The sequence below is a fragment of the Phaethon aethereus genome (genome assembly GCF_964289735.1).
Source record: "Phaethon aethereus genome assembly, chromosome: 11".
In the NCBI taxonomy this organism is placed as follows: Eukaryota; Metazoa; Chordata; class Aves; order Phaethontiformes; family Phaethontidae; genus Phaethon; species Phaethon aethereus.
The window spans coordinates 20,242,983-20,270,181 of NC_138587.1; the positions used below are offsets into that span (position 1 = coordinate 20,242,983).

General features: G+C 35.6%; 2 protein-coding genes across 4 annotated transcripts in view; one reads left to right on the plus strand and one right to left on the minus strand.

Annotated features, from left to right (window-relative positions):
* The window catches only part of CENPP (centromere protein P), a gene marked incomplete at its 3' end in the record, with an annotated part of 144,984 nt that overhangs the window by 26,255 nt on the left and 91,530 nt on the right, over positions 1 to 27,199 (minus strand). The gene's annotated exons all lie outside the window — the stretch shown is intronic.
* ECM2 (extracellular matrix protein 2) lies at positions 9,646 to 24,187 on the plus strand (the record flags this gene model as incomplete). The annotated part of the gene is made up of 9 exons (XM_082004643.1): positions 9,646 to 9,940; positions 14,956 to 15,144; positions 16,093 to 16,575; positions 16,901 to 17,016; positions 18,639 to 18,774; positions 20,071 to 20,228; positions 21,644 to 21,783; positions 22,921 to 23,247; positions 23,980 to 24,187. 9 exons carry the CDS (start codon positions 9,646 to 9,648, stop codon positions 24,185 to 24,187), a joined length of 2,052 nt encoding a protein of 683 aa, XP_081860769.1.

The following is a 27,199-nucleotide window of genomic DNA, read 5'->3' on the forward strand; positions in this document are numbered from 1 at the left end:
CCACAGGCCTATAATTTTGGGCTTTTTTGTACAAATTACAGAAACAGTCTATCATGACTTGCTTCAAAAATAAGAAAATTCTGATGCTGTCCACTTAGACAATTACCATCCTTTCAGTCAAAATTTTCTCTGTTTTACTCCAACTCACAGCAAGAAAAAAAAAAAGATCTCTCCAAAACTTGTACTGCGTGGCTGCATATGCTCTCTAAACCATCACAACTTGGCAACTCATCCCTAGCTAGGACTCAGCCGTGCAAATATTGCCGACTCTAAGTTCTACTCAGCGATATCTCAGAGCCAAGAGCACTCAAAGAACCAACAAAGTCGGCATAAAAACACACTGCCCTTTCTCTAATCTTGTTCAGAACACATGGAATAAGAGAACAAAAAAAATTATATTCAACTATTCAACCGTTTGAAGTAGCATTGATTTTTTTTTTTGAAAGCATATTTTAATGTCATCTTCAATCACATTTTATAACCGAGCGTGCTTATAATACCCTTTTGAACCACTTCCAAATTCCTTAGGGTTTGCTAACTATTAATAGAAATAAGAGACTGGTTCTGCCTGGAGAAAAGATGGCTTAGGGAAATTCTAAAAGCAGTCTTGCAATATCAAAGAGAATACAAAGCACAGCTCTTTATGGAGGTGCATCCTCAGAAGGATGAGAGATAAAGAAAAACTTCTTCTCAACGGCAGTCAGGCATTGAACTGGGAGCCAAGAGAAGCTGTGTAAACTCTCTCCTTGATGCCATTCAAAACCTACTGATCAAAAACCTAGTCTGAATTCAATCTTCACCCTACTTTGAGCAGCTGGTTGGACTACATGACCTACATGACTGTCTGAGTACATTCATACAGTAAGTTAAGACGGCAATTTAATCAATACTGTAAGTTATCAGCGGCTGTCTAAAATAAACACATTGTTTCCTCTGGCATGGCAAGCTACGTTACACCTGGCATTAAATGGGCTCTGTGAAGGCTAGTCATATTCTATTCATGGGTTTTGTTTGGCCATTAGGCAGATAAAAGATTACATTTTTAAAAGGTATGATGCAGAACTGAGGTTTCATGGTCTCTAAGCTGTGATCATAAAAAGTTACTTCAATTCTTCTTTCTATACTCATATATCATCTCTCAAATTTCCACTCTTAAATTGACCAATCCCAGATGCTTGGCTTCTTAACTTTGCTTAAGAATTTTTGTTTTCTTTTATTTCTTTAAGATGTCCACCTTATATTCTTTCAGCCTGCTGGCTTTCTTTGATGACCATGGTATTACACTTCAGGCGGATTTTCAAGACAATTAAGAGACAGATGTTGTTCCTCCTGTTTCAGCATGCTCCATGTATTTACGTGGCCTTTCAGACAGAATTTGAAAAACTGCAAGCCACTTTCAACACTACAGATTCTATTATACTAACTCATACATTAATTTTACCCCCTCTCTGAGATTTAGAACAGAGCTACGGTAGTGAACATAAGTTCTTCCGCCCACCATTCATTCTTGCAGGAAGAAGCAAACCCAATAAAAAGTAAAAGAACAGTACTACTGTACACTGACTAATACTCCTCCTTGCTGTGAAAGGAGAATAGGCTACTGATGCCCTCAGGAAATTCAGACAAATTAGAATTTGATGTTGTGGAGAAACAATGTAGAAAGGTATGGATAAAGAGGATAAAGAAAAATCAGCAGGGAGAAAAGAGTGCGTTTGCCACTCACATTTTGTAAGCAGTAAGATCACAAAATATTATTCTCTAGTTCATAGATATTCCTGTATTCCCTCATGGTATAGGAGTAGATGTCACAAGAACACAAGTTTTATCTGTTAATGCTGTCTGAGGAAATGACTGCAAACATACAGATGCAGAAGAGAGCAATACGTTATTGATGTTATATGTAGTTCCAAAACTAAATCTGTGTAGGAAGCTGTTGAATATATACATCACCTAAAGCTTGTGCTTCAATTCATCCTGTGCCAAGAACACCGATACTTACAGAATCCAACTTTTTGGTACAAACAGCTATAGTTACACCACCCACTGAGGTGAACAAGTTCTGCTGGGAGAGCAGAAGGATGTATCCCGCTGTTGCTCCGTATTGGCCCAACTAGGCCGCTTCACAATGTGGAGATAAGGTATATTCATAGGATATGGCTACCTTCAAAAGCAGACTTGCTCTTACACACTTCCGCAGTATAGTTTTTAAAAGATTCTAATTCTTTATTTCATTTCTACTTAATGTGGCAACAGATCAGAAAATTCAAGTAGAAATAGTGAACCAATTACAATTACTAGAAATACCTGAAATTTCAAAAAATACTTCATACCAGTATAGGGGACCAGGAGTGTTGCTGCCTTAACTCATGGGATCCTTTACATTCACAGAAGTGAGATTTAGATCAGTGTTTGAAAAGGAGGTCTTTTGAGGAAGAAATAGAAAACAAATTTATTTCAACTGTATCAAATTGCTTAAAAGCCTGTTTCCACTATTGGTTGTCATCTAATAGGTACAGTTAGAGATGTTATACAAATCTGTTGTAACCACTATAAACAAGCTTGATGCCAATCTAAATTCTAAGCACTCTTTTTTACTGAAGAAGATTTCCTTGAATAATTTCCATTGGCAAATTTCAGCAAAGTAAGAGGGAAAGCCCTGTCCCTCTACAAGTAACAAGCTATAAGGAAAAGAGATAAGCCTAGATTTTACAAAGAATCCATGCCAGAGGCTCCAGGCTTCCACATTCATTCCACACATCCTGTGGCTCTTACTCAAGACACTAAGAAACAGTGCTCTTGTGGCAGTTTGCCGTAAGATATAAAGTAATAAAAAGTTCTTTTCATTATTACTCACTGCTGTTTACTCTTTGTCTCTTCTCTCCTCAAAGGAGACCATTCCACATTAAGGCATCTTGACAGACAATAACATTCATAGGGCACAGCTCATTCAAATGCCTAGCCATGCGTATGGGATACCTAGGCGTAACAGTACTTACCGACAAAGCAGATATTGGCAACTTGCTCTGCTCTCAGAGTGAATTATTCACATAACACAGTAAATATTAGATCCCTGAGGATACTGCAACGTTTTTCACTCAAACAGCAATTACCTGAACTGCACATGTCTGAAATCATTTGCAAGGCCATCCTAGTCTGAGGTTTTAGCTGAATATACAATATTTTTTTAGTTAATATGACAGGAAAGTTTGCATGGGAGATTTTAATGTAAATAACAATATTAAAACAACAGTTAATTAATCTTACATACATTTAAATCTTATTGGAAAGCAGCAGATGATGTCCCTTTTCAGATTCCACTTCACAGAATCATTAAGATTGGAAAAGACCTTTAAGATCATCAAGTCCAACCACCAACCCACCACCACCAAGCCCACTAAGCCATGTCCTGAAGTGCCACATCCACGCGTTTTTTTAACACTTCCAGTGATGGTGACCCCACCACCTCCCTGGGCAGCCTGTTCCAATGTTTGACCACTCTCACTAAAGAAATTTTTCCTAATATCCAATCTAAACCTCCCCTGGCGCAACTTGAGGCCATACTTCTACAAATTAAAAAAAATCCAAACCCTCCAGATATCAGGTAACCATGGGACACTCTCTTTAACAGCTCCTACAATTTTCAAGCTTTATTGTTCACTGTAGGAAAGTGTAATGTCATTTTCATGAAGAGGGAGCTTTGTCTTTGCAGATCCCTCAGATTGTCTATTTCTTCTTTAACAAAAGCTGAAAAAAAGATAAGCAAGGGCTTTACAGACATTGTTTCGTACTAATGGCAGGCACTACTAAGATCACAAAGCCACACTCTTATGGTAGGTAACTAAAGGGATGAAGGAGAAGAACAAACTAGATTATTTATTTATTTAGTACAACAGGCTTTTGTTTGGATATTTTAACTTCAGTGTGTGGAACAGAAATGCCAGATGGCACCAGATACATACAGAAAAAACTATTTTGGCACGCATATTAAAGGAGAATTTGCCAGTGATTTAAAGGTGATTGCAAGAAAGGCTAAACACAGATACACCAGAACTATAGCTATAATGCCTCCAGGACTTTTACTCACATATTAGAAGCAGTAATGTTATCAGAGGAAGTGTTTGCTTACCGGCAATTGCTTTCTGTGCAAAACCCAGACTATGGAATACACATATAGTAGATGAATAGATCACCTCAGATCCTTAAAATCAGCAATCCTTTGTGCTTCACTCTTCATGCTAAAGTATCTGTTTTAGAAAAGTCTATGTACTGATTCAATAACAGCGTAAGGGATCCTTCAGTCTGGTTAGAGGATGCAGGATTTTCACTGTATGATCTAGCAGAGGAGACAAGACGGTGTCCTGCTCAGTCCTGGAAAGCTGCTGGAAGCTATTGACCTTTCAAAAAACATAGCGGTGACATAACTTAAGTCATCCAGCTTCGAGGAGTTAGTAGAATTCAGCAATCGGAGATGCCCCATCGAAAGCAGATGCATTAAACCAGAGCTTCATATGAGCGAAGGCTGGCCAGATCCACCTTATTGGCTTATTAGTGGGCAATCCTGTGTCCAAGCTAGGCAGGCACCTGGAGATGTGTGCCTGAACACTGTGTCAGCAAATGATCCTGAGACGGCCATCAGAAGTGTAAGAAGCCACGCTTAAATATATAGTAAGGTGAATGCTGGCACTTTTGTCTCTGATAAATACAACATCATTTAAATATGTAAAGTCTTTTAGCTGACACGCATAACCATGAGAAAAGGGTCTAATATGCTGTTCTTCTCCGCACTTGTGCTAGAAGAACTGCTGTCCTATTGTTTGACTCGCCCTTTACAAATCAATGCTTTTAGCACAGGTACTGAACCATGCTACCTTATTTCAGATGCTAGCTCTGTTTAACTATAACTATCTCCATTCTTTTTCAACAGTTCCAGATAAACTGCAAAAGTTTAATATTTCTTCTTTTGACTTTGCAAAGCTAAGCACAGTAGAAACGGAATGACTATTTTAAGAGACAATGTGTTTTCCCAGTGTCTTTCCACCACATACCGGCTAACAATTATGGTTAACCATTCCACGACTATCTGTCTAAACATTCCTCAGAGTATGAATTCAAGCAAACAACAAATTTTTAATGTCAGAAGAACTCGGACAACTCCATCTACCAGGTAAATGTGTCATTTCTGAAGCTTAGCAGACTCACCATCTCATCAAACACTGGCACTCTGCAGAAGCTCTATCTGGGCTGAAGGAAAGGCTCTGCTGGCATACAAAGGACTTGTGGTAACGTACCATTATTCCCTCCCTACCCCCCCACACTCAGCTCTCCTCTTTGGGTTACTAACTTCGCTTCTGCATAGCTGCGCTTCAGGATCATGTTTCAGGATGTAATTAGCCTTACAAAAAAATGAAGGGAAAATGCTTCCATCGTTTTATTTTTCCATGCATAAGCTACAACTTATGGTGAAATCATTGCTGTAAATGGATGAGAGAAAAATGTTCCATGCTAAAACGTCAACAAAAAGCTTTGCTGCGTATAGATTATAGGCTATACGAGCAAGAGTGGACTAAGGAAATATAAATTGAAGAAAAATGTTCTAACTTTAATAAACGTTTTTGTGTTAAGGTTGCGCTTGCCAAAATGTTTTATCTCTGTAAAATAATAAATCAACATTAAAATCATGCCACCTGGAGACTAAATTTCTAAATACATAAACCAGAACTGAATAAAATACACATTTTTTGTGTCTTTGAAAACACTCCATTTTACTGCTCCTTATGCAACAGTAAGTACTGAAAGAGAATTTCCAGCTGTGCCTTGTCAGCCTACGGACCGAACATATTGTGCTGCTTTTCATTTTCCTTAAGTGAGCTTTTTAGTTCTCCGAGTAACAGTATTAGCTGATTCTCTGCACACAGAACAGAGCAGCGCTTTGTCCCCAGGGAGAGAAGCTATTTCAGACTTAACTAAGGAATCATCTAACATGTTTCAACAATCCCTACCGTTTCTCTGTTTGTTTTAAAGATATCACTGTGATTTTGTTTCATTTGCAACTGGAGACTAAATGACACCAAGCAGAATCTGCTGTTAGGTTAGATTACAAGGTAAAATGTTTTAAATTTTAAATTACTGCATGGTGTTGAATGGCTTAAACTACATGTTAACTTTGCAAATATGTATGAAATAATATTAGCTATATTTAGCAATACTGAACATAAATGCTTTTCTAGATAAAGTATGCAATACCAGTTGATCTGTGTTTTTTGTTTGGTATGAATGTTTGCCATGCACTTCGAGCTTAAACTAACTGAAAGTGCAATTAGTTTTGCTGGTATGCCTAAATAACTCATTTCTATGCAATAAATTTAAAGAAGAGTATGCGAAAGGTCTTGGTAAATCACTTTAACCCCTGTGTATCATGAGAAAGAACACGGACATCTTAGAAACAAGTTTGAATTTAGACTGACTAGATAAAGATAGATTATTTAATAAATTCTGATACTCCGGTATTTCTGACGGGTCACTATTTTAAAAATTGACTATTTCCACTAACACAATAGCAAAATGACAGATACTGAACTTGCTGAAGATAAATGTTTTGAAAGCTACAAACTACTGAACACATTACATGATAAAAGTAAAGGTAATAAAAATGCTTACACATACTATGCATGATATAAACATTTATGGGTAAAATTAAAAAAAGGTATAGCAATGCAGCCATGTTGAGAGTATCTGTCAACACAAAGATAATTTAATTATGTTATCTATTTATAATTTAATTTTGATATGTAATCATTTATTACAAAAGTTGTATAAGCTGAATAGGTTGAATTTTCCCCAAATTAAAAGTTGTCTGGCACTATACTAAACATAACGTCCTGATAGATAATCTGAGGATTCCAGCCACAAGCAGTAAAGGCCCAATGCATTTAAGGCCTTTTTCTTGTATGACAGTCACTATTTGGACCTTAAAATGTGAGACAGCACCTATTAAAAAAGCCAAGAAAAGACACTTAGAAATGCAGCTCAGATTTCTGCATGCAAGGAACACCACTCGGTAGAAGGTAGCAGTATTAAGCTTTCAGTACTGAAAAGTAAACTTGGTGTGAAAATACAGCATATAAACTCACATATATGAACAGGATTGGTTTATAAAGACTTTTTTTGTGGGGTTGTTTTCTGCTGTTTTATAAATTTGTAATTATAATGTATTTTATGACGGCAAGTTTCACTTTATAATAATTTGATTTACTATGGAGTTTTACTCTATATTGAAGTTAACAGCAAAACTCTGAGACATCGTTTGCACAGTACGTGTAAGGTAACACACCCTATATTATTCCTGTGAAAAATACATGCATAGAGAATGGAAACTTATTTCGTTTAAGTCATGTCATTATACGCCCTCTGGAAGAAAGGGTTAAATGTTAAAAAAGCACAAATGTAATATAGCAGTACTGTAATGACATAGCTATGGCACTATTATAAAGTATACTATAAAAATGTGACCATAATTAAGATGTCACTAACTCAACAGAATGCATACACATGTTCAAGACTTTTCTTTGTATATTCAGTTTTCCCTAAGGGCTCTTTGTGTGTTTCATTCAAACTTGTGGAACAGAAGCTGACCGTGTAATTTTATAGCCAGTCATTACCATGCAAGTAAGTTAGAAACCAAAAACATTAGGTCCTGCAAGCTGAGGTACTAGGAAACAAGCACTTTCTGAGAAAGAACAGACATCATCAGTGCAGAGTACAAGCTTCTGCATCTATTTGATATGTTAACTAACAGCAATTTCTGTAAATAAAAGGCCACTATAAAATCTATATAGCATTTTGGAATAACTGATTTTCTAATGGGTAGAAAGCAGTAAACTAATGTCTGGATTAATTTCAGAACCCTGCTATTACATGAGACATTATGTGGATTTGTGAGACAATTGCATCTCAAATTCTCATTACATGGGAATAAAAAATTAGATTAGCTTAACAAAATACTGCAAATTAATATACAAACTTGCTATAACATTTTAAAATTGAAATAGTTGAACACAGAAACGACAATATTAGAAAGAAGTAAAAGCATACTGTTTTAAGCTTATTTACTACCAACTTCCCATTTAAAAACAGAATATGAGAATTATGCTGTGAAAAGCATGAAAAACATGCAATCAATCACATGCCTTAGGTTAAAGTTAGGCAGCTGGTACCAAAAACCTGACCTATTATAGAAATCAGAAAATACCAAGATGCACAAGCCTTTTAAAAACATCTGATTCGGGCAAAAACACAGTTCAAGTTCCTGAAAGGATCCTATCTTGTATTTATACAATATAAGTAACTATAGGAAGACTAACGCCAAAGAGAAAGACTACATGTAAAGTCAGACCGATGGACATCAAGAAAAAGCATTTTTTAATCCCCTCAAGCCTTCCTTTGAGAAAAACCACGGACGTACTCTAAGCCTTGTCTTGGACACAGAGGCTAAGTGCTCTAAGTATCAAGTTCTTCACTAATTCTTAACATCACAAGAATACTAGTGCCTTCAGACTTTACCGTCTCCGCTAAGATAGGCCACAGGACAAGAGTGTTTCCTTTTTTGAAAGGATTACACCAAGAGAGCTATGACAAATCACTAACAACTTTAGACATGCATAGACATATTTCCACACCGGTATAGCTATGGCTTGATACGCTTTCTATGCATACTCCTGAATCTTGACTGCTCTGTTTTGGAATGCCACCTATTGGTGACAGTAAATGTAATTTTCCTGTCAGAAGCATAAGAAGGCTCAAGATATGCAGTAATTTTGAATTTCTTAGGAAGTAAATGCAGAACACAATCCATTATAAAGCAACATTTTTAGATGACCTCTGCTTAATAAAAATGTCGACTAGCAAAGCAGGTGTGGTATGTCACAAATCGAGCTATTGTGATCAAAACGTCTCCTCTACTGCAGAACTAATAAGATTCTGTTAAAGAGGAGCATGGCTAGAAATGGAAGCAAAACCAACATCTGTTTTCATCTATGGTGAAAAATACCTTGCACAGAAATGACAAACCTTGCATTTGGGGTAGAATATCAGAAATGAATTGGGCATTTTCCTGTTACTTTGCCACTCCAATGTTCAGAAGTTACATCAACCTAGAAGAAATCAAAAAACTGTAGAAACACTTTACAGCTCTCAGGGACTCCCGTGCTGGAAGCAGTAACAATTACTAAACTACAAATGCCTGGTGGCACTGCAAATCTAACTACCTGTTGAATTCAATGCCAAAGACAAGGCTAGCACCTCTTTAGATGCATGGTTAATTTTGACTGAAAAAGATACTTCTAAACACAGTTCGACTCATTCAATGGTCAGCTGACAAATAAAATAAAATATCCTTCTATCCAGCAGTATATTTGAATTTCAATACTGCCCCTGAAGGACAAAGAACCACAAAAATAAAAATGCCTCCTTGAGCTCTCATAGGGCAATTTCTTTCCAAGAGGAAGCTTGGTTATATTGACCTACCGTGTATTGGTCCACCTGCTTTGAAAAGTGCACCATATGACTGCCACAATCCTAAAAGCTCTCTAGGTATCTCATTTTCCTCTTTTTTCCCATTCCAGGATACTTTCTGAGGCACACAAAAACATGCAAGCTACATCATTAGTCTATTATTTCCTGCTTGTGTCTCTGTGCATTGATTTTTCTCAAAATGAAACCGGTGCACTTGTCAGGAGGCAAAGGAGAAGAATGCGCTACAGAGGATTGAGAAAGAGCTCCTCAGCAGGGCGCAGGTTCCCAAGACAGCCGAGGACGAAGCTTCCAGCTCCAGTTGCAGTAGTACCCAGCATACCCCTTATTAATATTGATGACGGTGTTATGGGAGTGTTTGACTCTTTCATTGGTTTGGGTGGACAGGAATCTAGTTACAGTGTCTTACCAGGTAAGAATAAAGCCCCTCTACTACTTAGAGTGGGCCCATTGTTTCTCTTGATTTCTCATGAAATGTATAAACTCAAGAAAGCTTTATTTTAGCTCTACTTGCAACAGATATGGAAATAAAACCCAATTACCTTTTTGCTAACCTACTTTTGTTGCCTTTTATAATAGTTTTGTGGTTAGCATATGAAACTTTTTAATTGTCTATGCTTAAACCTTATGGAGAATCCTTCTTTGCCATGTAACACTAATATTTTCTGCATTCTCATTTCAGTATATCTAATACAAAATTTTTGGGGATATTTTCATAACTTCAAACATGAGCAAGATGTATTCTTGCTCAATACATCTCCCAAGTCAATTAACCTTTCACTGAGGCCCTAACACCAATAACACCAGTGTTATTTAAAATGGATTTCTTATTTTTTTATATTCTGTAGATTTATGAAAACCAACATTCTTACTATGTGTGCATGCAATACTTTGGGAATAGTTCTTTATTTTGTAAATAAACCAGTAACACACTGTAATAGTTGCAATATGAAACTTACATTAAAAACAAGACGCTTAAGATTGAAAACTAAAGTAACAGAGAGAAAAAACCCACATTCAACAAAAGATCACTCTATTCCCCATTTATATTGAGAACCTGGATTTATTTTAAAGAAGCTCAATAGTATGATTTATATAAAACTTGCCTTCTTGGTGATCTAGAGGTTTTCACGTTGCTGTACTAATACGTATTTTATGCTTTTTGAAGGAGATGTAGGGAAGACGATTTGATGTCTTAAGGGACAAACAAAAAAACATAATTTCATTGATTTTTAGTGAAAGCTGTCTTGGTAATCGTAACAGGCCTCTCTACAGTCTCCTCAAAGGATGCAAGACTAGACACGGATTGAGAACTGATAGTTATCTGTCTCTCTGGTCCTTAGTGCAGTAAAGGAAGAGAGAACTCTTGCTCTAGGATGCTTGTGATTTTAGGCTCAGCGTCACAGATGGGAAATTATGACTCACAAAATAAGAAATTAAGATTCAGAGGAGTCTAAAAATCAGACATTCATTCTAAAAATAAGAACTTCTGAATACCACTATCAGTATTTTTTGATTTTGAAACCCCAGTTACTAACCAATTCAAATTTATTAAGATTTTATAACACTTCATTTCTTTTCATAGAAAGAGGTTCAAAGCTTGAGGAAAAGACACTGGGATATTGTGAAGAACCAAAACAGGGTTGTGTCCACGCTATAGCTAATAAAGACATAGATACATCCATTCCAGCACCAAGAGATCACACACTGAGTAAAATCATCATATGCAATTTAATGAATTTTATGAAAATATAAGAATGCCGTGATTACCACTGTTCTATGTAAAATTATAATCTATTTTCATAAGCAAAAAGTTAAGCCTTTTTGCGTGTCACACAAGAGGCATGACCACTAGGTTAATAGACCTCAACTTAAATGGCAAAACATTTCAGTTACATTTTCTTAACAATTATTTGTTGTGAGTCCTTACTTTCAAAAAGGTTGAACCATTTCAAATCAAATAATTTTAAGTAAGAAGTTTGAATAAGAAAATTAGCAAAGCTCTTGACTATAGCATTTCTAGCGTGTACTACAGTATTACTCATAATATACACTACTGATGTCAAACCTTTAATTTAAAAATAATTTTTAAATTAAACAGAGGAAAGTACCACATAAATAGCATACACTTCACGTAAGATATTCCAGTCTCTCTGTCACAGACCATCAGTCATGCCGAAATAATGCATGGTTCTTCCCCCCTCCCCGCCCCGTTTGTTTCTTTCTATCTGGACTTGCATCCAAAAGCTGAGCTAAAACCACTGAACTCATTTTATTTGGAACTTCATGCTGAATTTACACCATGTTTCCAAAGGTTAAAAGTCCTGTGCTCCTCTGCCAAAGGCTTCAGCCACAAGGTATTTTTTAGTCTAGCTTTTAAAGTTCAAAATTTTTTCAAGTCAATGTCAGATTTGGAAAAAACAGAGCCTATTAAATAATAGAACACTATTATTAATCATGCTTCAGAACAGAAAAAAATACAATCCAAAATTTAATTTTAATTCTCCTAGCTACTTATTTTTCTCTTAGAAGCCTAAAAAACAATTTACAGATATCATATGCAGGATGAAAATCAACAGTTTAAATAGAAATTTAACAGTAACCAGACATATCTCCTTCCCCCATATAAAAATCATGTGAACCATTTAAATTAAATTAAACAGTTCACCACAACGTAAGAGAATTTGCAGTTTTTTGCCCTTTATAGACTACACACTGCCCATTAAGCGGTGCAGAATAGGATGTACACTGTTGGAATATTTCTAATATCTCTTAAACCTCTCTCCTCCCTGCTCATACCACCATACTGAAGTTATCCAATGGATAGGAAGTTTAAGGAGCATCTCAATGCAGTCTTTACTCTCTCTCATAGGGGAAATGTGAATTCCAACAGAATGCCAGACAGCAGTTCCGCAATGCAATAAAAGGGTACCTCTTTGCCTTTGATCACACATGCTTGTCCTGTCTTTTTAAGTAACTCTCATGTACACAGAAAACATGATAATTTGTTAGAGAAGTCTGCAGAGGGCAAGGCCTGATAACCCATATCTTTATGCTTATTCAGACAAGATTTGCACCAACTGCAGATACAGTCTAGTAGCTAAAAGAAAATAAAGAATTTAAGGAAGCACAGAAGAATTTTCATCTCAAGCCAGATATGTTCCTCTGGAACAGCTGACATTTTATTGTTTAACATGAGAAAGTGTAGTGTTCTTTTTGTGTTTCCTTTGGAGATTATTTAAAAGAAATATTGTGGCTTCCTGGCAAGCACATAAAAACCAGAAGTCAGGATCCAGCAAACAGCTGGATTATAGATACCTGGGTAGAATGACAAGGGACTTACAGCCAACTAACATTTGGCTTGTGCTAACTCATCTCCTCCTTCAGTCAACATGGCTTGAGCTGACTAAAGCACAACTTTATCCGGCTGAAATTATGCATACATACCCTGGATCTTTGAAAAAACAAGATGCAACTGTTCAAAAACTTAATTTCTCCCCCTTTCCATCCTGACAGTAACTTAAATCAAAAGAATAACTTTTAAAATATAAGGAATATAAAGGAGCATCCAAACAAGATGATTCTGACAGTTAATTTTTATGCTAGAAAACAGGTTTGTATCCAATGGTCTTTATATAGAAGGGCAAAGGAATACTTCTGTTATGAAGCTGAGAGTAGGACTGCGTTGAAGGACTTTGCAAAATGCCTGATTCTGAGTCAAATAGTAATTCCAGAGACATTTCAAAACAAATGTTTACCATAGTCTTGTCAGGATATTCAGAAACTACCCTGAAAACTTTTCCCTTTAAAACTGAACAACCAGGCATGGACCAGGGGAAAAGAAACCCTGCAAACAATCCTTCCAAAGACAATTTGCCTATTGCAAATGAAAGTCTCTTGTATGTAAATTCAGTTGAGAAGATTTTTCCACTGTATTAGACAATCTTCATCGGAAGGAGGAAGTCAAACCAAATAGGAAAAGAGGAGAATTTTTATTTATATACCACAAAGTACAAAGTAACTAACTTAGAAATGGGTTTTCAGCTTGAAATGAATGCTTCAGCAATGCATTCCTACATTAATTAGAAAGGGGAAAAGGAAGGTGTGCAGGGAGTACAGATTCGCACTAGATTCAGAGGTACGCTCAAAAATAGGAAAAGATTTGCATAGGATGAAGAATGTCAACCTCGGCTCTCCTTCTCTCAAAAAACCAAAAAAAGCATCAAGCTAAAGTGCAATGTTTATCCTGGAGTCTGGACGAGAACTGTACAGGGCAACTTTTGCTGAGGTAGACTCCACCAGTGGAAGGAAAGAGAGACTTGGAATGGTTTCCTTTCCAAGCTTTTATGCTCTCCAAACAACTTGCCTACTGAATATCTGAGTATAGCTTACAAAATAAATCTCTTCTACATTTTTTTCTGAAAATTTCAACTGGTACCCTGGGAAAATCTAAAATTTTTTGTAGATTCATGTCCAGAAACTTTGGAGACAAAGTATTTATTAGCACAAGTTGTTCAAGCTTGCTACTTTCCTAGCAAAGAGGTTTTTTCAGATAAAGCAAACTACAAGGAAGACAAGATACTTGCCATCTTACCAATCATTACAGAATGGACTTTACTTCCACTAAACCTATGAACAGTCACTATAAAGTGAGTACTGTTACCCTCTCGGTTCCACAGATCCTTAACAGAACCCTCTCATTTCATGTGCAAGATATTAGAAAAGATGTCTAGTGCACAACAGAGAAACAGAAGGGGGTCTGTAAAAGAATATTCTCAAGTTCTGCGTTATTTATTTTAACTTCTTTGTGATGAAGAAAACTTTTGCTTCTTTCTCAACTATATCTATGCACAGTTTTCATTGAGATCTGTGATTTCTGCTTTCCATTTCTAAGGATGGAGAGGAATGAGGAGCTGCCAGTGGAAAAGACCCTCAGAAAGTCTCCATCTAGATTTAATTTTCATATTTTAGGAGTATCTCTGAATTTGAATAATTCAAGAGTTTTTCCAGAAGACAAAGCTGGTAAGGGTCCTCATTAGCTGGCTAGAAAGGGGGAGAAATGAACTACTATGACAACAGCCTGAAACAGAGGGAGCAGACAATTAGAGGGACACCAAAGCGGCACTCAGTTTTCACTGTGAAGCTGTAAGCAGGTAACAGCTACATACACGTCAGTGGTGTGCCTCCCCCTTGATTGCCCTCACAACTGAGAGGCCAAAAGCCAAACTGGGACTGGAAACTACTAATAAGCTGAAGAAAATACAGCTATGAAAAATAAGGATAAGATACTTAGAATAGGGTGTACTTAACATATTTTGAAACTGAGAACAAAATAGTAGCGGTTCTTTCCAAGGTTTTAAATAAACACTGTTGGTCTTATTTCAGTTTAAGCTATTTTAACTCCAATTTTCTATTTTATTTTCTTAGGAAAGAAGGGGCACTGCACAGCTAATGGGATGATTATGTACGATAAAGCTGTCTGGTCTCCCAAGCCCTGCATTACCTGTCTCTGTTCAAAAGGAGAAGTGATATGTGATACAACCATGTGCCACCCTCTGAAATGTCCCCAAACTATTATACCTGCAGGAGAATGCTGCCCAGTTTGTTCTGATACTGGTACAGTACACCACAATATTTTTACCATGTTAAAAATACCTCATGCAAAACCTAACATAAACACTACCTTTAATGATATCAAGGATTACAAGGTACACATTATCCTTTTATAGAGAAAACAAGTCCTGAATTACGTGATAAGAGCAGGTCTTCATAATTTCTACTGAAGTTGACTTCAGTTTCTTACAGCACACTAGCTGTTAGATGAGTTTGATATAGTATTAAAAAAAAAGATGGTGTGAAAAAATGATGTTAAGTATGCAATAGTAAAGAGAATTATATTTCTTTTTTTATTTTCCCCTTTCTGCTTCTTCTCTCCTACCTTCACAAAAATTTAGTAAATGTACAAAGAAAGAACAGCTGGTTACATTTTATATCCCACTTCCATTTACAAAGGATCAATCCATAACTACTGGATATTATTAATGTATTAGACATACATAATAAACATAATACAGATTACAGACTGGTAAATCTTTGTTAGGAGTGTAAAAACATACAGCTATGATATAAATCAAGAGAAGAAAGTCAACTCACAAGAGGAACAACAGAACTACAATCTTGCTTGTTCTTCATAAAAATTTTTTTAAAAGTCAGTATCTTTGAAAGGAAAGAAATGGAGAAGATAAAGATGAAATGTCATTTCCTTCCTCCACTTCCAATAGCTTACAGTCTGCAAAGTACTGAACTTAACCTCCTCTTACCATACAAATATTATTGAGCCTTGTATGTGTGTGCACATGTGACACACAGAAAGTATATCTCCTCCGTCAAGCAGTAATATAAGACCGTAAGTTCATTCTTTCAAATCATATTCTAAGGGGAATATTGTTCTTCTATACTTGGCATGTTTTTACTATATGAGGAGAACAATGTATACTAAAGCTTTAGTTTCACATCCTCTTACCAGACAACTTTTTTTTTTTTGTTCTCATTGCCTCTGGTTAGCCTCCTCTTTGGATTCAAATATTATTTCACTGGATGACGTGAGTGAGTTGTCTGGTGATTCTCCAGAACCCAATGACCTTGACAGTGCCAATGTATTGTCATCAGCACGTACTCAAACTGAAGAAGATGAACTGCTTAGAAGAGAAACGGTGGAGTTTAAAGAAAAAGAGGTTCATAAAAAGGATGGAAAAAAAAGAAGAAGGAAAGGCAAAAAAAATCGACAGAAGTATAAAGCCTATCACAGAGAGAAGCAGCCGATCACAAGAACAGGAGCTGCAGAAGAAGAAATACAATATGAAAGTGATGAAGATGATGGTACTTTCAGAATGCCATCTCATTTCCCAATTCCAGTTCCACCCATAGAAGCTCCTCCTTTGCCATCTGGATGTTCCACCTCAGACACAACAGTAAGCTGTATTAATGCCAAACTTACACAAATACCACCAATCTCAGATCCAGATCTAACAAGTCTAGACCTTACAGGTAAATAATGGGTCTACTTTGCACAATTTTTTTCTTATTAAGTAACGTTATCCATTCTCAAATGCAGTCAACGGTAGTATTAATACTTTGCCATTCCTTATCATAGAAATGTATTAGAATTATGATTTTTACAGCTAAGGCTCTAAAACAATAAATTAAAAATACTATGTTTGCTTACTAGTGTTTAAATACTAATGAATATATTTACACACAACTATTGTACGCAATACAACTATTTTCGTAATATTTTTCATGTACAACACTACACAACTCGGATGCATAGTGTAACTCATAACTCAAACTCTTTTCTTTAATTCTGTCCTAGGAAATAGTATCACTACTATCTCAGATGAAGCATTCAACGGGATACCTAATTTGGAATGGATTGATCTGAGTAAAAATAATATTACTTCTCCTGGCATAGGTCCACAAGCATTCAAAGTAAGAAAGCCTAATTTTTCTACTATCCTACGACTAATTATTGCTTAAAGGAAAGTTTTTCCTGCTTTTCAGTCTATGTATATAAACAACTTTGCACCGAGTATGAGTAACCATTGTATAATTACAATACAGTCAAACCTGGCTATTTCAAGAAATCTCGCACCATAATCAAGAGATTTTTTAATTACATTCACTAAGTATTAAATGTTAAACAATAAGAGAGAAACAATTTTCTGATATTTTATCAGTTGCAGCTGAGAGATTTCAGAATTGAAGGGCTCATGTTCTATCAACAACACCTGGGATACTCGGGCCCAACATTTGTAAATTTATGTATCATCTTTCTCACGACATTAGCTCTGTAAAGCTTATGCTCTTGGATTCCCCAAAAGATCTGCTAATGCCAGGTCTTGCTATAAAAACCCACCCAGTAGCAGTTCATGTAATCAGCTGTATGCTTGTTGTTGACTACCTGTAATGAGCAGCTTTCAAGCATAGCTGCTTACTAAAAGAACAGCTTTCTCATAAAATAGTCCAAGAATCTTTCTGTATTCAGTCGTTTTCTTGCAAGGGCGATTTACATGGTGACAGGCTATTCAAGTGTATCTACATATTCCTTACTTGAAGACAGAATAATCCCATAATAATTTCTCATGCAAGCAAATATGTACAGGTAGTAATTCAAGTGCCCAAGTAAGGCATTAAGGCTTTGCTTCTTCACATAAGATGAATACAAAAAAGCATATGAACAACAAATCAAATTATCACGGTATGTTTTTGTTTCCTGCCATATGCAGTCGTCTTTTAGGACTCTGTATACCACCACCCTCTGTAACATGAACAGCTTTGGCTGATTTCAAAGGACTTCAGGTCCTACAACTCCTGTGAAATCAAAGTGGATGGAAAAGACAGACCAGGAAGGTGTCTCAATCATGCAATAAATTTTAGTGAGGCTTACATCGCACCAGGCAGTTAAGACAAAACTGGAGGCAAGCAGGCGTCAGTGGATCTACCACTAAAACAACTCCATCTTCTCAAGAAATGCTCACTACTGCATGATTACTGATCTGCATTTATCAAAATTAAGCTATGATAATTTTTCATACCAATTTTTTAAACTGGCTCAAGTCATAAAAGTCCTAGGTCACTGAAAAAGTTGCTGTTATGCTTGAGTAAAGTAAATTTGCTGACCTGCAGAAAAGCATTAATTTGCTCACAAATGAAAAGTATAAGTGCATAATCTCTAAATGCATGCACTTTGAACTCCTAAATACTGCAGTAGTGTAGTAAGCTAATACCTACATGACTCAAAGACAGCAGTAATAATACAAATAGTTATGACTGGATAGCTGCAGGATGGCCATGTGGGAAGTTGATGTGCTCAGTCAAGCTCTTCTGGTTACACATTAAGTTAACTGGCACCTTTGTTAGCATAAAGAAACCAATTAATTACACCAGTAGGAGAAAAACCTTTTTTTATTCAAAACATTGGATACTAGTGCACTGCTGCTGAAAATCTTCAAAATGCGTGTGTTTAAGAAAATGTTACCTATGATTACACTGTATGTTTAACCATATAGTTTGCACCTTGATAATCTCCCTTCTGCATCCCTATGATTAAGATCCTGAAAAAGCTAAAACGTTTGTATTTGGATGGAAATATGCTGGTACATATTCCCTCTGAATTGCCATCAACTTTGGAAGAAATAAAAATAAATGACAACCACCTTCATGCCGTTGATGAAGACAGCTTACAAGGTACTTAGAAAACTAATATCAATCATATGAAAAGATTCAAATAAATTTCAAAAGCAGAATGTTTAACCAAATGCATCTGGTGTGATAAAACCAGAAGGATAACTGCTAGCTTTTAAGTGCCATGTCTTCAAAAGGCAACAAAAGCTGAAAGACTTGCATGATAAAGTTTTTTAAAATTATATTTTCCCTTCTTATGCAACTGCTACTCTCCCAAAGCAGCTTATATTTAAGGTTATTAAGTAGACATCGATTTGAAGTATGCTGAAGATACCTACTTTCCTGACCCATAACCTGATTGCTTTATGTGTGGTGAAACTATATTCACTGTTTTTGAAATTGCGTGAAAGTGAGCAGAATTTGGCGTGCATGAAAAATAAGGCAGAATATAGAGTCAACCACCATCATTTTAAGCCAAGCTAAATGTGGGCTGATTCATGTCATAATTTGACTGACATTTTTGCTCCTTTTCCCCTCCTGCCAAAAGGGTCCCCATGGAAACTGGATCAGTTTAGAGATACAGCTCACTATGGAGCAATATAAATGCTTGAGCTAAGACAAAGGAAATGTAAGCGAAGGGCTACAAGAGCCATTTCGTTTACAATGATCAAGCTATACAAAGCTTCGGAAAAAAGGAGCTATACAAAGCTTCTGAAAAAAAAGTTATTTGGATTATTTGTAAATGAGGAACTTATTATTATGAAATAGTATTTCTTGCTTACATACATTGATCAACACTGGTTTCCTCTGTGGCCTCCATTTGGACGGCTGAGGAAGAGGAACAGCAGCATCTGTGAAGGGTTCTCTACACAGTACAGTAAGTGACTGAAAGGAGTAAAGCAGGGAGGGGAAGGTATGAGCCCAAAGAAAGAGTAACATTCCCATTATCACGTAAGTGACTGGAGACCCATGGAGATCACTGGGCAACTACACAAAGGTCAGCACCCATGGAGTATTCGAAACAACATCTGCATGTAACCATAAAGTCCCAAGGCCTAAAGGGTAGCACTATCCACAAGTCTCACAGCTGCCTTCCTGTCCATTCTAAGTGGGAGAGAAAGCCATAAATAAAGCTCTAGTCAATCTCTAAAGTTCTCCAAACTAATAAACAGTATAATTAATGCTTATGAAATAATAAATGAAAATCTTTTCACTACATTTCTTCATTGCTGTGAACCTGTCTGAGTAATGTTTAAGATGGTTAAATTTTAAACATGCATTTCAACAAGATATGAGATGGCATTAGCTAACTTTTCATTCCAGCTTTTCTTACCAGAAATTCCAACTTTTTCTTACCAGATTTAAAGAACTTGGTCACCCTGGAATTAGAAGGAAATAAACTTAGTGAAGCAAATGTCAGCCCTTTGGCCTTCTATCCTTTGAAAAGCCTCTCTTATTTGCGATTGGGAAGAAATAAATTTAGAATTATCCCACAAGGTCTTCCTGCCACTCTTGAGGTAAAAACAAAACAATGAAAAAGCAAAAAAAACTCCAGGAGAACAAGAAAGCTTCATTTTTCCAGACATTTTCATAATATTTTTTTTTCTACTTAATGACTTACTATCATCAGGTACAGATAAAGTTAAATTTTATAAATTTGTTACTAGATATACTAGTAATTTTTATTCCTAAATCATTACTCCCACAAATTTACTTATATACCAATTCTGTCCCAAGAGTTATCTTTGAAGTCTGAATTTATCTAGTACTGTCTCACAAAATATTATAGCCTACAACTTCTGTCTGTTCAGTTACACATTCACATAACATTCCTAATACAGATAATGTCTTAGTGCAAAAGCATTGCAAACTTTGGGTTGCCACACAGAGTAAAGTTCACAAGACTGTAGCAAGAATAATCAGAGATCTAGAAAACCTGTTTCATAAGGAAAGACTAAATTAACCAAGACTGTCTGAAAGACAGAAAGAGAAATACTCTTTTGATGCCTATGTCTAACCATCCTCTCCCTTTTTTGGCTGGTCTGAGTCTTAATTTCCCTGGTTTTCCAAACCTTTGCTGAATTCCACCTCATTTAGGAGGGAATTTTTCTTTTTACATTTTTGGGTTTTTTCATTTCATCCTTGATGAACAGTTTTTCTGAAACAGGCAAGTTTTTTTCTATACTTCATATGCTTTGGGAACATTTAACTTTAAACCAACACCTAATAAACAGACAAACAATTATTTTCAAGCTACAAAGTTGCTTCTCTCTTTTCTTTTTTCCCAAAGCCTTCCTCTACAGGCCCTAAATTCTATTTTGGGTCCTACATGTATTTTAGTCATTACTCCATTTTTATTTTACATCATATTTATCCTACATTACAAGTCATTATCAGGAGCTTAAGCTGTGTAAAACATGCAGTTTTGATACGTTGCAGACTCACAGCATTAAGTTTTGTAAAACGTTAACGTTTTATATTCCTACAAATTTGAAAGTTTCAAAGCTCAACAAGTGCCCAGCAAAAATATCAAGAAAGCAAAATTCTTAATATTTTTCTCACTAATAGCTTTCCAAGACAAAAAAACGGTAACAACTTCTCGTCAATCTCATCACTCTCACATTATATACTCTGACACTGTACAACTTCAGGCAAGGTAAAAAATACAATTGTTTTTCTATATGATCTTTCAAAGCAATCTGTATTCTCACAAATATTTGAGAAAACAAAACAATGGCTTTGAAAAACTGTGTTTCTGAAAGTCACAGTACAGCTACAAACTGATTCTGATACAAATTAATATTTCTTTATCCAGAAATTAGCAGATATACTAGGTAATGTGGAGGATGGGTAACAGCTACATTTTGAACGTGCAATGGGAAAGAACAGCATATTTTGTTTTCACAAATTTTCTTTCTAAATGCACTTATAGGAGCTATACCTTGAAAATAATCAAATTGAAGAAGTGTCAGAAATTTGCTTTAACCATACAAGAAACATAAATGTCATTGTGCTAAAGCATAACAAATTAGAAGAGCACAGAATAGCACCATTGGCTTGGATAAATCAAGAGTAAGTATCAATCATTTAATATATAATTATTCTCTTTTCCTCTGTTTTTAGTGAGTCAAATAGAGAAAGAAATATTTGCACTTTATTATTTTTACCTTGAAATTGTGATTTTCTTTTGAGTTGCTAGTTTTCCTTAGCTAATGTGTCTTAATTTACTTTGCTTAAATTGTGTAAACTAGAAAGTATTCCACTGGTTTTAAAACAAAAAGATCTTATAATTCGAATCTGTACCATATTAACATGAAAATGTAAATATTTTTCTGACCATCCAATCAAAAAAAGAACATTAACTAGCAATAAAATGATATGATAATTTGGTATTAATAGATCATTATCTCACAGGTAATGTAAAAACAATTTAATATTGTCCTAGCCTTATTTCCTATTAGATTAAAAATTACAGAAGTAATAAGATGAAGGGAAGACTATGCAGCTGCATTGTGTAAGAGCAGACTATAAGCAGAGCAGACAACGAGAATGAAAGAAGAAAAAGCATGCTGCTTTTGATTTTTCTGGTAAATGATTTGCTAAGCTAGGTAGGGTAGCTTGCCATAACCTATCAGCTGCAGTCCTACCAGTTGATTTATGGATTTGTAAATGGCTTAATCTGAAAACCATCAGACTGTTACCAACCGCGTCTCTCATCTCTGGATGTAAAGTACACCAGAATGATCCAAAAGCAGCCATTAACAAAACAATTCCATTTCACATGGGCCTTAGAATAAGATTTTTGAAAAACCACATCAGTGGGGTAACCACTGAAGTCCCAACGTTATTACGCGTTTTCCAGTGTAAGTCATTATTGCAATTTAGCAATGCTGATCCAGTTACAGATTAGTCCCTTGGGTTTCTTCTACTCAATCTTCTCTCTCTACTCGTTACTGTAGATTTCTTCCCATCAACAGAATCATTATGCTTGATTGATAATTAATGACTTCAATTCTTTCTATTCCCAGAGTAATTACGCATGATCATGTTCCATCAAATGCATTCTGTTCCATTAACAGAAACAAATTTCCCTTGGAAATTTAGTTTCCTTGTAATCATATTATGCACTATTTTGTACAGAATGTAGTGTTAACAATGCAGTAGGCCATAATGTTCTCATCCCCTTTTTTTTTTTCCGTTTTAATGCAGGAACTTGGAATCCATTGATCTCTCTTATAATAAGTTATATCATGTTCCCTCCTATCTGCCAAAATCTTTACTACATCTGATACTTATAGGAAATCAGATTGAAAGAATTCCAGGATATGTGTTTGGTCACATGAAGCCAGGGCTGGAGTATCTCTACCTGTCCTTTAACAAACTTGCTGATGATGGAATAGATCCAGTATCATTTTTTGGAGCATACCACTCTCTGAGAGAGTTGTTTTTGGATCACAATGAATTAAAGTCTGTACCATTTGGCATTGATGAAATGAGAAAATTACGTTTTCTAAGACTGAACAATAACAAAATAAGGTAATGTCCAAGCTCTTTTGTTACATTAATGGCATTAAAATAAATGTCACAAGACATGCTTTGTTTTAAGAACTTTTTACTTTTAAGTAAAGCTTTTTAAAAAATTCTGAAGGAGGAGGTCAATCCTGAGTTTTCTACTGCGGTATTTCTCATATAAGAGTAAAGTGAGATCTCACCCTTCCTCATAGTTCTCGCAAGTGCTCACAAAGATGCTGAGCACCACTTTTCTCCAGGAAATCAACCCGTAATCCTGCCGGGGCCACACGCCCGCCGGGGCAGGCACAATTTGATAGGCACAGCAAAGTACCAGCTTCTTCCGCCCTTGGACCAGAGCCCAAACTGGTTAGAAAATAACTGAAAGGAGTCATCAGCTGCTGCTGACCACAGAAAGTGGCCTTTCGGCAGGTTTCAGGCAGCCCCAGTTGTGCTACAAAGCAAAGAAATGTCAGACGGGATCTTATGTGTATTAGGCAGGAAGTTTTCATTCAGCAACACTTGGCAATACTTTCCTCAGGAAAACTAAGTATCATATAAATGAGAAAACAGTGCAAGGAGAGAATTTTAAAAAGAATGACTTGTAAAAGCCCTCAATAAATATATTGCTGAGAAAATTTAATACACTGATTAAGTTAACATTTTAAAATCTCTAAATAAACAGCATCTCTAAAATAAATTCTGAAGTTATGAGTTATCTTGAATAATTAAAATATCATTCCCCCCACAATGTCATAGGACGGTCCCTCCAGAACGTATCTGCAGGACTCATGTCAATGATGATGATGCTCATGAGAACAGTGAAGAGGAAGAGAATGAAGAGTCACGTTTGGAACACGTTCATCTTGAAAACAACTATATCAATACAAGACAGCTATCACCACATGCATTTTCATGCATAAGATCCTATTGCAGTGTTGTTCTTAAACCACAGAAGATCAAATAAACACCCAACTTTTGCATTGCAACCGCTATCTCTAGAAACACAGCGTTATTTATTCTCTGCTACTCACAGGTCTGCTTATTTCTGATTTAAACCCTTCTTACTACTATAAATAAGATACAGTATATTATATACTGAAGTGAGGTAGCAGTATATTTCTTAATATAATTTCATTATAAAAACATTAAATGTAAAAGTAGAAGCTCAAGATTTATGTCATAAATTTTTATTTTTCTTGACAGCGATTCTACTCAAACACTACTTAAACACTTAAGCACTGCTGTGCCCCCAGATACAGTTCTGCAAGATCAGATTTTAGAAAAGTACCATCAGCTTTTAAAATGATACAAATAAAAGTCCTTGAGCTATGAATATTCTAGCAGTGCAAGAATGAAATTTCTTAAAACAAACATGGTACTGGATTTTCTACCAAATATTTAGCAGTGATAAATTCCCTTCCAAGTGAAATTTCACGGAAAAAATGTTAAATTGTTTGTTTTAGAGACATGACCCTGAAAACTCATCAGATTCTGTGTTTGAATATGAGGAGCTAGAGGAATGAGCCATTGATTTCTAATGTGGATGCTTTTTTTTTTTTTAAGCAAAGTTTATTCGAAATTTTTAATTTTTATTTTTTAAGTCAGAAAGTGATAGGTCCCATTTGTTTGTACAATAGTTTGCTAGCTTTTTATACTGTATAGGAGCAGGATCATGTTGCCCATTTAGGGGACTAATTAAACTTCGTTGAAACTATTAAATATTCAGTTAGTGGTTATTTGAAAGCTTCTAGATAGTCATAAATCAGCACTTCAGAGACAATGTCGATAAAGCAGTTTCAGTAATACGTTTGATATGAGTGTCTGCTTTGGTATACAACAGTAAGCGTTTACAAATAGATCGCTGTTTCCCTAGGAAGGAGTTCAGTCTCTTGAAGATTTTTTTTTTAATGTCTAAGTTTAAGGAAAAGAAGCATTTTTAATATTCCACTCCAAATTTTAATATTATATTCTTTCTCCACTTTCTCCTGGGTTATTCTGAGGCATAAAAAAAGAAAGGGGGAAGAAGAAAAAAAAAAAAAAAAGTACTCCATTTTCTTCAGTACTCTATGTATGCTGCCTAAACATTTCTTCTTCAGAATGGATCAGAACAAAGGATGAAATGGCTTAAAACAGGTATTGGCTTTTTTAAAGGCATATAAAAGTTGTAAGCTACTGCACATCATAAAACCTTTTAAGGACACATATATTATACTGAACTATAACTTTATTGCCCTCACTCTGGAAGTGAAGGTTTCACTATGCATTTCCCACACATCCCAAACTACTGCCAACAGACAAATAATCAGCATAAGCATACTGTTCACACAGCATTTAACGGTGAAGGATCTCCAAACTTGTTATAGACAGCATATACGAACACGTGAGTTTAGTTTTCTCTGAAGCTATACAATCAGGATAAAAACAAAATCACATTGTTCTATCCCAAAGTCCTCTCTTACCCAAATAAACTATTACCTGCAAGGCACAATGGTACTTCATCTGCAGCGAGTCAAAACGCAATGCATTTCTTGTAAGAAACAATCCTAAGATGTGTGTTTTTTTGTAAAAAGATTGCTTTGGATATTTTGTTTGGTAAAATATGGTCAGAAGTCCATAGTAATTTGCTAAGTTTGGTAAAGAATAGCGAAATCAACAGGCTGAGTTTTATATACAATGTTCTGTTTTGGGTGATTTGATTTCATTGCTTGTGCACTTTCAACATTTGATTCCTTCTTTCCTTCCTTTTGTCTTTGGCTAAGACTTTGGCTAATTTTTCTTTGCAAGCACCATTAAGTTCCCAAACTACAGTTTCGAGAGACTAAAAAAACCTAAATTATTAAAATAAAAACTTATTTTGCAACACTGCTGAGCAGTGCTGTCAGAAGCTTTACTGATTGACCCAAGGAGGGATTTCCAGATAAGCAAGCTGCTGTATTACACCATTTTATGCATTCTTATAATAAATCTAAGCAAAAAGACATGTATCGTTGCAATTCTTTTCATTCAAACAGAATATTTTTCCTATCAAAACATTCAGATTGATTTTATAAGACCCACTAGAAAATCTCCACTGAATTTGCATGGGATAACAGTGCTAAAATACAGATGACTAAAGATTTATTGTGACTATTAACATACTTTTTTCTCCAATATGCACTTTTTCACTTTTAAGAGAACATAAAAGTGAATTTTATGCAATGAATTTTATGTCTAAGATTTTTCGTTTCGCCATTTAACACAATGAGCATCAAGCTTGCCTGAAAGTATGCTGTGATAAGTTGTTCCTACAAGAAGCACTCGATAACATGACATGACCTAAAATAATAATGCAAATATAATGCCACAGTATTGAAACAGAGAGACTTAAGGAAAAACATTTTGGAACTGGAATACAACAGTAGCAGAGGCAAAAGACCAAGAAGGCGAAAGAAGCCAAGGGATGAAGGGTATGCAACAAATGTATGCTTACTCACTTAAGAAATACACGGGCAATTAAACTTGGATAACATTTCCGTATGTCAAATGTAAGCAGTTTAAGTCTGTTTACTCTTCAAAATTACCAACTACATTGGAAGTGAAATGGGCTTTTTTATAAAAAGTCCCACGACTTTTTATCAGTGAGCCTCAAAGGACTTTATAAAAAAAGTAAATGGGATTATCACCATTTTACAGCTTGTGACAGTAAGACATAAAGAAGTGACCTGACCATTCTTGGTCAAGAAAAATATGGGAACAAATTCAGAATCTTTGGCTGCCAGTAGGATAAAAATATGAAAGGACAGCTCAACACAAACCCTTACAGCTACTTTATTCCCTAAAATATATTTGAGCAAATAATTAATTTTTGCAAGCTCACATTGGATACTAATATACTTCAAAGAAGGCAATTAGATTGAGAATGGAATAAAGTTCTGTTAAAGTATTATCAGACTCAGAAGTCTTATAAAATAGAATGGACCAAACCCTGTAATAGCCG